We start from the raw sequence: 12,397 nt of genomic DNA, 5'->3' as shown, positions 1-12,397 counted from the left end.
AATGTTCTACTCGGATGTAATAGTGTGGATAAGCACCGCCTCCGCAGATCAACGCCTGCTTCTACAGCGCTGCCTGTTTAGCCCCGCCCACCGATTCTACAGCACTGCCTGTTTAGCCCCGCCCACCGATTCTACAACGCTGCCTGTTTAGCCCCGCCCCCCGATTCTACAGCACTGCCTGTTTAGCCCTGTTCCTTCTGATCCCAACAATAGGAAAGAGAGGATAAACTTTATTTTTAATGAAGATCCAGACCGCGTCAGTAAGAACTCGGTCCTTTGTTCACTTCATTTTACCGTAGATTCATTTACAAACAAGGTACAATTCAACGCGGGATTTTCAGAAAGATTGAAACTAAAAGACGATGCTGTGCGGCTATATTGAAAAACGCGTTCTGTGTGAACGGCCCCTTATAGAGCAGCAGTTCAGTAAGAACACGTGCGTTTGCTGCAGTGTAAATTAATATTACTAAGTTTAATAGTTGTGTCAAGGGACACCTCAGAAAACGCTCCTGAACCTCAGGATTTGAACTCTTGGATTTGTTTAAGATGATGCCACTGTTCAGTTAGTTCCAGTTTCCGGCATAAAAAACTTCATCTAAAGCGATCGGAGGTGTGTGTGTCTCCTCTTCATCAGACGGATGCAAATGAAGAGCGTCACATCGGTTCTCTTTAACCTGAGCATTTGCCGACGGCAGGTGTGTGGATGTGAAACACTCCATGCATTATACATGAACCATCAGAGATTCACTCCATCTGAACGCTAAACGCCAGTCAGATCAAGCTCAGAAAGACTTCTCAAATCTGAGTTAAACAGACCTTCAGGAACATTAAAATGATGTTCAGTCAAAACGCCGAAGCATAAACCAGTAACACTCAAATGCACTGCAAAAGTGCTGTTCCTCCCCAGTATTTCTGTCTTGTTTTCCAGTACAAATATCTAAATCAAGATACATTTACTGGAGAAGAAAAATGACTGAAGATATCAGTCTTGTAATGAAAAATGCATCAAAATTAAGGAAGAACATTCGAGGGAGAAATCATTGATTTAATTGATTAAAATTTTTGATCAATATTGAGATTGTGATTTTTTTTTTTAAATCCAGAACTTGTTTGTAGGGCTGCACCAAAAATATGTAAATATATATTAATATAGCTGTAAAATAATAATAAGAATTATTATTATTATTATTGCTAAAGAAAACGTATGAAATGAAATGTTACAATGTTACTTTAGTAATATTTCACTCTAAAACAAAAGTCTTTTTTTTTTTTTTAAGTATCAAAATTAAGTGAGTTTATGCTTAAACTAGGGCTGCACAATTTTGGTTAAAAAATCAAATTGCGTTTGTTCTTATAATACTACTATAGTAATATTTCACTTTAAAGTAAAAAATGTGTATTTATGAAAAATAATATACTAAATATATTATGTGTTACAATACAATCCTAATATTTATGGCTGCCCTAATATCTTCATTTTAAACTGTCGAACATTTTTATTTTTTGGGAAAACGCTTCGCTTCTCTCTTGCTTGTCTTTGCACGTTTGTATTAAAACATTCACATTGAAACGACAATAATTGCACTTAACTATATCCCGTTTGATTTTGTTCTTGTTTTAGGTGTAAACCCGCTTAATTTTGCTCTATTTTTCATAATATCTTCAGTCATTTTCTATCTCCAGATTTAAGAATGTTTAGATGACACTGATGGTTTTTTCAAATATCGTCTGAAAGTGATTTTCTGTGTGTTTTCCCTGTTGACTTGTGAATGAATGTGTGTCTGGCCTCATTGACACTCTTTGCCATCATTCATTGACGCTCGTCTCGTCTCGTCTCCATCCGGCTCATTCACTGCCACTCAATGGAGCAAAATCTCAGATTATCACACTGATATTTCAGTCATTTAGTGCAAAAGATTCGTTCAATCTCCAGTTGGTTTCATGCTTTGGTAGAGTCAGATATATGCGATGATGTAGCGATGCGTGTGATGTGTGGCGTCTGCAGTGTCGGTCACATGACCCTGAGCCGCTCGCTCGCTCGCCCGCCTGCTCACTCTCTCTCTCTCTCTCTCAGCACAAAGACTCCTGTATCTCCTCCAGAGACGCTTGAAATCCATTCCCCGGAGCTCATGCTCGCCGTCACTGTTTTTATAGTTTCCCATGAGGCTTGGCGCTCGTGTGTGACACAGTTTCTCACCGACACACATCTGATGCTCATAGAAAGTACTCGTAATCAAAAGAAAGTAGGAAGAAATTATACTTGGCCTTTTGCTATGTCTGTGTTTGCATACTTATCGAAACCAAAGCATTCATTCGTATTTTAAAAACAAAAGAAGTTTAGATGTAAAGTAATGCTTTTATTCATCAAGGATGCATTAAATTGATCCAAAAGGGACAGTAAAGACATTTATAACGTTAGAAAAGATTTCTGTTTCAAATAAATGCTGTTCTATTGCTTCTGTGAATCCTGAAAAATAAAATGTATCACAGTTTCCACAAAAATATTGGTGGCTTGTTAAAACCAATAAATCCTAATGGAATATGTCCCAAAACACACTACAGAAAGCAATTTTTTAATGGTTTTAATGGTTAAAAGTTGATGGTTTGTAATGGTATTTGTAGTGAACTCCATTAAAATTTTCTGTGATGGTTTTATTGTTTTTTGCTTTTTTTCAGTAGGGACATAAGCCTATATCAGTTATACAATAATATCTAATATCAGTTATAAAATAGTGCGTGCATGATGCCCCTGACACTACAATACAATATTATTTGTCAAATAAATTAAACATGATGAAACATTAATTTTAGTTGAAATTGTTATAGATTACTTCTAGAGATTGCAGTGATACATGACATGGTGAAAAATGACTGAATGAATAATACTTTAAGTAGGTTACGATGAAATGATAAGATAAAATTGTGCCCCCTAAACTCTAACACCGTGTCCTAACTACACGCGACGCGACAAGAGTCCAGCGACAAGCAGTTTGTGCGTCCACACCAGACGCGACGCGACAGAATCAATCAAATATCACAGCCAATCAGAAGCGTGTGTGGGCGGAGCCTCTCTGGAAGCGCACTGCACTCGCAACGAAATGGATACCTTTATAATCTAATTCATAAATATTAAAGCTTTTTAACATCATTAAATGTACATACTGAGTGACTGATAACATCTTTGTTATGGAATACATTCGTTGGTTCGCAGTGAGTTCACAGTTTTAACGGACATCTTTGCTTTAATTTATTTTCAAGATCTGAGGTAAACTATCTGTTGTTGCTTTCAGTGTGGCTATAAGGTCACACAAAATTATATTTAAACTCATATTAGACACGTTTAACTTTGAATAAAGCACATAATCACCTGAGATGATCACTGTCATATAGTTTGTATGTTGTTGTTCCAGCCGCGACGTCGCGGAAATAGAAACGTTTCTAAATTAGAAATTTCGCGTATCGCCGTCGTGGCTAGTTAGGACAAAAACTCTGATTAACATGGAAAAGATACCTTTTATTGCGTGACGCGTCGTCGTGTCGCGTGTAGTTAGGACACGATGTAACACTAAAAAAATGTCCTAAATATGTAACTTATAAATTAGAAAGATGATAATTTTTTTTATTTTATTATACTCTTTAGATGGACTTTGGAGTGTGTGTGTGTGTGTGAGTGTGAAAGAGAGAGAGTGTGTGTGTGTGTTGTGTTTGTGTGTGTGTGTGATTCACTCATTGTTCCCATTTCAGAAACTCTGAAAAGAGTTCAAGACAAAAAAAAAAACCTGGATAATTTTTTTTATTTTATTATACTCTTTAGATGGACTTTGGAGTGTGTGTGTGTGTGTGAGTGTGAAAGAGAGAGAGTGTGTGTGTGTGTTGTGTTTGTGTGTGTGTGTGATTCACTCATTGTTCCCATTTCAGAAACTCTGAAAAGAGTTCAAGAAAAAAAAAAAAACCTGCTGAGTCAGAGCTGCCAATCACAGCGGGCAGAGCAGCTGATTGGGCGAGTCGGCGGTCTGTGGGCGGGTTTGGACCTCCTGTTGTGCGGTGGGAGGGGTTTATGTGTGTGTGTGTGTGTGTCAGCGTGGGCTCTTTGTTGTGTTTCCTGGCCGTCTGACCGTCCTCCCGCTGCACTGAACACACCGGTGTGTTTGCTTTTAATTAAAAGCCTGAGGAGCGTCTCTCCTCACGCAATTACAGCACCTGCAGCGTCTGCAGAACGAGCCGCTCGCTTTCCTCCCTTAACACACATCAGGAGCTGCGCGTGTCTTCAGATGCTCGTCTGACGCTCCTAAAAATAACAGGCCATTATTGGCTTGAACATCCATGAAACCCTTCCTTTGATCGAAAGGGTCTTTATAGTGGAAAAAGCTTCCTCAGATTTTTAAAATGTTCTTTGCAGTAAGAAAAATTGCTCAAAATGCATTCAAAATCTGCTTACTATTTTCACATTTCACAAGAATCGTTATTTTATGAAACAGTCATAAATTAAAAACATTTTATCTGATCAGCAACTTGTGGAATTCATGTGGAATTTTTGAATGTTACCATGTTATTACCACATTATTACTGTATTTACTCCTTTTACCAATTGAGAAATTACATATTATAAAATGTATATATATATATATATATATGAAATTTTATTTTAATTTATAAGAACAAATTATTTGAGAATTACAAATGTTAAACACAATGGAATGAATGAATTCCTTTGACTTTATAACTCATGATTGCTCAAAAACAGTCCAAATTGATCAAACCTACAGTTATTTCTAACACAAAAACATAAATATTACTCTGAAAATTGTCAAACAACACAAATTCATTTTACTTGCACAAACGTTCACTTTCTGATGAAAAAGTGATAGAAAAAAATGTATGCTGCAATAGATGTACATATTCATGTTCATCAACAAAATTCCGTCCAAACGTGTGTGAGATATAGGGAAAAGCTGAAATATATTTCACAAACGTTTTTGACACTAATATAGCTCCATAGATCATTTAACAGAAAGTATTTTTGGCACTAATGGATCTCCATACAAACCAAGGCCACAATGACCGAAACATTTTAAATGGTTAATATCTCTTTAAAAATAACTGTAAAAAATCTGAATAATAATAATAATAATAAGTAGATAAATGAATGTGTTATGAGGGTTAAAAACAGTTTTTAGGGAACTTAAATGGTTCTGATTCTACAAAGAAGCTCTCAGTGATCGTAGTTCTTAAAATAACATTTATTTTCTAAGTGTAAAGAACATTTTAATCATCTAAAAAAACACTCCTTTAATGGATTCATGAATGTTAATAAAGAACCTTTATTTGTAAGACTGTAAAGCACAAATGGGTTTATTGTGGCCGTTAATCTGGAGACCTTTGTCTCTCTGGAACACAAAAGTCCTGTGGGTTCAGCGATTAAAAGCAAGATTATTGCAGCGCCTTCACTTTCTGATGGATTACAGAGCGATAATCCAGCGCTTTAGCTTCATCTTCATCTTCATCATCAGACTGTGCTCCTGCTGCTCTTTCTGAGCGAGAAGTTGTGTCTCTGAGTCCTCCGTTTGCATGATAATGTCAGCAGCTGCGCTCCTCATTCAGTCGCTGACCTTCATTCATCGGAGCACTGAAAGGCCTCTGCTGTGACATTATCTGACAGAGATTCCTCAGCATCTTCAATGCTCCTCGAGTGTGACGTGCGTCTTGTTTTGTCTTCTGTCTCTTTCCCGAGGTTCTCTTCTCAAAACGAGTCTTGTTTATAAATGCATCACATTTAGACACACGTCTAATGTTCCTGAAAATTCCAAAATCAGTAGAAATTAGTTTTATGCATGACAAAATTTCAACCAAAATATTATTTTAAAACACAACATGTTTGAATATTATTTAGATAATATTATTTTAAAATCAAAATATTTTTAATACACACTTGTTCAAAAGTTCGGCGTTAGAATTGTTTATTTTTTTATTTTTTTTAGAAAAAAACAAACTGTTCCTAAACGGAATTTTCATAGAAAACCTGCAAAACCGCAAAAGAATGAAATAAGAAATCATATTTGGTCTATTTTTAGAATTATTATGTTTTTGTATGTGTGTGTGTGTGTGTGTTTGCTTTTTCCCCCATGTCAAATTATTTAAAACATTAAAAAACATTTATATATTATTTTTAAATAATAAAAATATGTAAAATTTTATATTAATATTTTAAATATCAATTTTAATATATTTTAATGTCTTACAGGTAAAGAAAATGAGTCTCATAATTAAAACAGATGACGTTTAAAAACATTTAAATTTGATTTCTAAATAATAAATACATTTACAATTTAATATTTTAAATATCAATTAATATAAAAAATGATATTATTATTTTTTAATATTTAAAGGTTTTTTTATAATATAAAAATATTATTTAATATGCTCTTGTTCAAAAGTTCAAGAGTTAGCATTTTTATAGATTTTAATGTCTTTTTAATGGGTAAAGAAAATGAGTCTCCGATTAAATCTGTGATTTGTTTCTGATATTTTAAGTGAAGTCCTATATTATTTGTTAAATATTAATTTATTTCTGCACTAAAACGTTGCTACAGAAACATTTTTAACTTAATAATAACAAATTATTAAATTAAACATCTCAAGTAGAAGATTCTTTTTTTCAGTTAATATCGCTTTATACAATACAGATTGTTTCAAAGCAGCTTCAGATAGTAAAAATAAAGAAAATAACTGCTAATGTTGAAAAATTGATCAATTATGAAACCAATTTAAAGCAGCACTAAGAAGACAATAGAGTCATTATTCAGAACGATTCAGTTCAGTGTTGATTCACTTCATAAGCTGTCAGATTGAATAAGAAGTGAAGTCCTATATTATTTGTTAAATATTAATTTATTTCTGCACTAAAACGTTGCTACAGAAACATTTTTAACTTAATAATAACAAATTATTAAATTAAACATCTCAAGTAGAAGATTCTTTTTTTCAGTTAATATCGCTTTATACAATACAGATTGTTTCAAAGCAGCTTCAGATAGTAAAAATAAAGAAAATAACTGCTAATGTTGAAAAATTGATCAATTATGAAACCAATTTAAAGCAGCACTAAGAAGACAATAGAGTCATTATTCAGAACGATTCAGTTCAGTGTTGATTCACTTCATAAGCTGTCAGATTGAATCAGTTTAACATGAAATTAATTTGGGTTTTAAACAGATTTCTGTCATTTTATTTTTTTGGACGGTTTTAGAGAGATTTATAATGATATATCTCTGAACTCCAACCTGCTTTAGGATAGGCTATATAAAATATTTTTTATTCTGTTCTTTAAGATAAAGAGTGTTAGTGATGATTCTTCAGGAAAAATACATACAAATAAAATTTCTTAATTTACTTAAGAAACAACATTTCATATATACTGTATGTATATGTATGAACTTTTTTTCTAGTAATAAAAGTAGTATGTCAGTGCATCATAAACTGCTGCTTTTACTGACGGTGAATGTAAAGTAAATATTGTATAAAGTGTGACGGCATTCTGTTCTAAACACGTAACTCCCCCTAACTAACCCTTACCAGCCTAGACTGCATTCAGATTGTGGTTTATTGATCTATTCTGTTTTTACTGATAGTTACTGATAGGTTTGAATTAGGGATGAGTGTATCGATCCTGAAGTATCGAGTATCGAAAGTATCAATACTCAAATAAAAAATACCTTTATTTACCAGAGATTTTGTTTATTTAACCAATCATAGTATTTGTAGTTTAGGAGTATCGTATCGGTATCGGTATCGATGATATTGGCCTTTAAAAGTATCGGTATTGTATCGGAAAACTAAATAATTGGTATCGCTTATCCCTAGTTTGAATCTGCTCTGATTTCCACTGATGGAATCTTCGTCGTTTCAAATGTAACAGTCAGTCAGGCTCATTTGCATACTGAGCTCTGATTGGTCTAAAAGCTGCACGTAATCTTCATCTCCATCCAGTGCTTTTATTTCCATCAGTCGTCTGTCTGACCTCAAACATGTTAGCAAAGACAAAACAACACTCGGTCACGTCAGATTCATGATGACTAAATAATACAAAACACCGCAAAGAAAAAACAGCTTTATAACAAAAATGAATACAAATGATCAACAAAATTACTAAAACTTCAACTAAAACTCAAATGAAAACAGAAAATATAAAAATGATGGAAGCTGTTGCTGTCATAGAATAAAAGTATAAAAAAATGCAATTGCTAATTTTGATCTTAGAATTTCTAAATTGTAATTTTTTTCTTGCAATTCCGAGTTTATATCTCTAAATGTTTGGTCACAATTCTGATAAAACACATCTGATATTAACCAAAACTACTATAGTATGTCACTGATGTTAAATTAACACACACACTCAATCACACACACACACACACACACACGCACACGCACACGCACACGCACACACACGCACACGCACACGCACACACACACTCACACACACACACCCAAACCTTAGAAACATCCTCATATGCGCACTGACCTTTTTTCTCCCAGCCTAAATCTGCCATTACTTAATTCTTTCTGCAGCCAGTCAAGAACGCCATATGAACACAATATCCTTGCGTCTTTCTTCAGAACCGTAGTAGCAGTCTTTGTTTGCACTGTTGCACAACATCTGTATAGCTATATACATTCAGCTCCTCTTGAGCAGAACCTTTTCCACACATCTGTCTCCTTGCATTCACATGCATGTGTTTGTTTGTGCACTGTTTGTGGTGTATGATGCATACGGTGTCGTGGGTGGGACTCTCTTGGACACCACACACACACACAATTAAACACACACACACACACGCACACACGCACACACACACACAATCACACACACGCACGCACTCACGCACGCACACACAATCACGCACACACACACACACAATCACACACGCGCACACACACACACACACACACAGGTAATAATGCAGCTCTTCTCATATGTCTTTGAGTCTCTTCATCTCATATTGAATCTTCAGACACAGATGATAACAGCAATATTACGCTGCTCGTTGTTTCTGCAGGAGGATCTTCACAGGGTTTCTGTGCTCATTTTGGGAGAAAATCTATAAATCTTTATCAAACTCATGGCATTTCTGAGAGCCGGTCCGGATCTGTGGTGCTGCTGCTCTTGAATGTCATTTGTGATTGTTTGTTTATGTGTTCGATTCCCTTTACCCGTCTTTCCGTTCATTATTAATGCGGTCATGATGATGTGGTTTGCATTGATTGATTGTTGATCGATGTGCGCTTCTTCCTGTTCCTCTCAGCGTGGGGCTCCGTTCCAGGTGGCTTTGCAGGATGACCACCGGATGCTGCTGTCGCTGGACGCTGATGACGTGAGGCCTGATGCATCCGTGTATTCGGTGCGTGTTTCCGGAGAGCCGCACACGCACACGCTGCTATTCACGCGACCCGCCGACGGTCAGACGCTGCCGCATCCGCTCCAGTTCAACGCCTCGTACCACGGCCTGTGCTACTCCATCAGTCTGATGCTCGGGAACGACAGCCGCGCATCCAGAGCCGTCAGAACCGTCCCTGTGCTCACCAGTAAGACAGTCATCTGCTACACATGTGTGAAATTAATGCATCAAAATATAAAACATTTATAATGAAAGAAATTAAAAATAAATAAATAAGTTAGATTAAATAGGCAGTAGTCATTAATAAATCTAATTAAGACATTTATAAATAAATTATTCAATTAAAATAATAAATAAATTAAAATAGGCAGTAGTAAATAATAAAAAATAAAACATTTATAGATAAATTAATAAAAATAATAAATGAAAATAGGCTGGAATAATTAATAAATGAAAATAAAGTATTGATAAATTAATTAATAAAAATGAAAAAAATAATTAAAATAGGCAGAAATAATAAATAAAATAAAACATTTATAAATACATTATTAAATAAAAATAGTAAATTAAAAAAGGCAGGAATAATTAATAAATGAAAATAAAGTATTGATAAATTAATTAATAAAAATGAAAAATTAATTAAAATAGGCAGAAATAATAAATAAAATAAAACATTTATAAATACATAATTAAATAAAAATAATAAATTAAAATAGGCAAGAAGATAATAATAAATGAAAATAAAATATTACACTAATAAAAAATTAAAATAGGCAGTAGTACGTTATGAACAACACATGTTTAAATAAATAAATAGAAATAATTAATATATTACATATATTATAATATAATACATGAAAATATATTAATACATTAAATATAATAAATAATAAAACAGTTTGCAGTAATAAATAATTTATAAAAAATAAAATATTTATAAATTACTTAATAAATAAAAAATACGCATTTCATATTTAAAAATTTGCATAAGCTTTAATTAATCAATTAATTAAAAAAAGTTAAATTCCAAGCAAGAATCAGCTATGTTGTGATACTGTTACTATGGTATAAAATGACTTACATCATGGTATAGCAGTGTTTTAGTCAGACTGTCCACTTTTATTTTAAACAATTATGTTTTCAGTAACAGTTTTAAGTCAGAACAGAGTGCCTTTATCCTCGTTACAACAAAATGCCATTGATTTTTCAGTCTCCTGTTTCTCCAGTGTGATATATCAGTGAACTGTGTATGTGTGTGTGTGTGTGTGTGTGTGTTTTCAGAGCCTCTTCCTCTAGACAGCATTGAGATGTCTGATTACAGTCCGGCTCCAGAGACCGGCGTGGTGTTTCAGATCCGTTCTCCTGACAGGAACATCTACACGAGAGTAAACATCAGCTACATGGAGGGCCGACAGCCACGCTACATGCTGTATAAAGGTGCCGGTTGTTATGTGTGTGTTACGTGTTTGTGCTTCTGCGTGTGTTATGCCTGTGTGTTTTTATGTGTTACATTTGTGTGTTTCTGCGTGTTATGTGTGTTTCTGCATGTGTTTCTGTTACATGTGTGTGTTTCTGCGTGTTATGTGTGCTACGCATCTGTTTCTATGTGTGTTACACGTTTGTTACATGTGTGTTTCTGTGTTTTACACGCGTTACGCATGTGTGTTTCTGTGTGTTACGCATGTGTGTTTCTGTGTATTATGCGTGTTATGCATGTGTGTTTCTGCGTGTTACGCGCTTGTGTTTCTGTGTGTTACACATTTGTGTTAACTGTGTGTTTCTGTGTATTGCACACGTTATGTGTTTCTGTGTATTATGTGCATTATGTATGTGTGTTTCTATGTGTGTGTAACGTGTGTGTGTTTCTGTGTGTTACGCATTTGTGTTTATGTGTGTGTTACACATTTGTGTTACATGTGTGTTTCTGTGTATTATGGGTGTTATGCATGTGTGTTTCTTTGTGTGTTATGCGTGTGTGTTATGTGTGTGTTTCCATTGTTACGCGTGTGTTTCTGCACGTTATGCGTGTGTTACACAATTTTGTTACACGTGTGTTTCTGTGTATTACGCGCATTATGCATGTGTGTTTCTGCATGTTACGCGTTTGTGTTTCTGTGTGTGTGTCACATGTTTGTGTTACACGTGTGTTTCTGTGTATTACGCGTGTTATGCATGTGTGTTTATGTGTTACGTGTGTGTGTTTCTGCATGTTATGCGTTTGTGTTTCTGTGTGTGTGTCACATGTTTGTGTTTCACGTGTGTTTCTGTGTATTACGCGTTATGCATGTGTGTTTATATGTGTTGTGTGTTTATGTGTGTTACACGTTTGTTACGTGTGTTTCTGTGTGTTACACAATTTTGTTACACGTGTGTTTCTGTGTATTACGCGCGTTACGTGTGTTTCTGTGTGTTACACATGTGTTACGTGTGTGTGTGTTTGTCACAGCTGAACTTGGACTCTCTCTCTGTGTCTCTGCAGATTTCCTCAAAGGGAAGACGGTGTTCAAGCACTGGCTGTCGGGCACGTGTTACACCAACATCAGCTTCCAGCTGGTCTCAGAGGCCACAGTCAACAGGAGCACGCTGGTGAGCCGCAGCGACGTTACCCATGAGCCCCTGCGCCACCGCACCGGTACGAATCATTCAGTCAGCCGTCATGTGATCATAATCTCTAAATTCACCTTTAAATGACCTTTAATTAGTGCTGGAACAACTGAACGATGTTAGAGCTGGAGCAGGCAGTGCACAAACCTCATTAATTGCTGATGGAAACCTTCTGGATTCACTTTGATTCACAGCAATTTGAGTGCAATTTTTAGGATCATTTATATTTTTACCAATTATTTTAATTTCTGAAAGAAACTTTAATCTTCTAAAAGAGTTTTTTTACCTATTATTTTAATGACATATTTTTTACGGCCCACACTCTCATTATGGTAAAAAAAAACAAACAAAAAAAAACTTTAAAATAATAATGTTTAAAATAATTAAATTACAACATA

The 12,397-nt window shown here is 34.8% G+C and overlaps 1 protein-coding gene across 1 annotated transcript in view; it reads left to right on the top strand.

Annotated features, from left to right (window-relative positions):
* The window catches only part of LOC107758139 (receptor-type tyrosine-protein phosphatase O-like), a 50,679-nt gene that overhangs the window by 2,555 nt on the left and 35,727 nt on the right, over nucleotides 1–12,397 (top strand). Inside the window, exons 2-4 of the mRNA XM_016575807.1 lie at nucleotides 9,303–9,582; nucleotides 10,677–10,832; nucleotides 11,875–12,027. Of these exons, the coding sequence (XP_016431293.1) occupies nucleotides 9,303–9,582; nucleotides 10,677–10,832; nucleotides 11,875–12,027 (589 nt within the window). The remainder of the gene's footprint in view (nucleotides 1–9,302; nucleotides 9,583–10,676; nucleotides 10,833–11,874; nucleotides 12,028–12,397) is intronic.

Source organism: Sinocyclocheilus rhinocerous, unplaced genomic scaffold, assembly GCF_001515625.1.
Source record: "Sinocyclocheilus rhinocerous isolate Xijiao unplaced genomic scaffold, SAMN03320098_v1.1 scaffold2911, whole genome shotgun sequence".
Classification (NCBI taxonomy): domain Eukaryota; kingdom Metazoa; phylum Chordata; class Actinopteri; order Cypriniformes; family Cyprinidae; genus Sinocyclocheilus; species Sinocyclocheilus rhinocerous.
The sequence above is the reverse complement of the archived record's forward strand: the minus strand, read 5'-3'. Positions and strand labels throughout refer to the sequence as shown.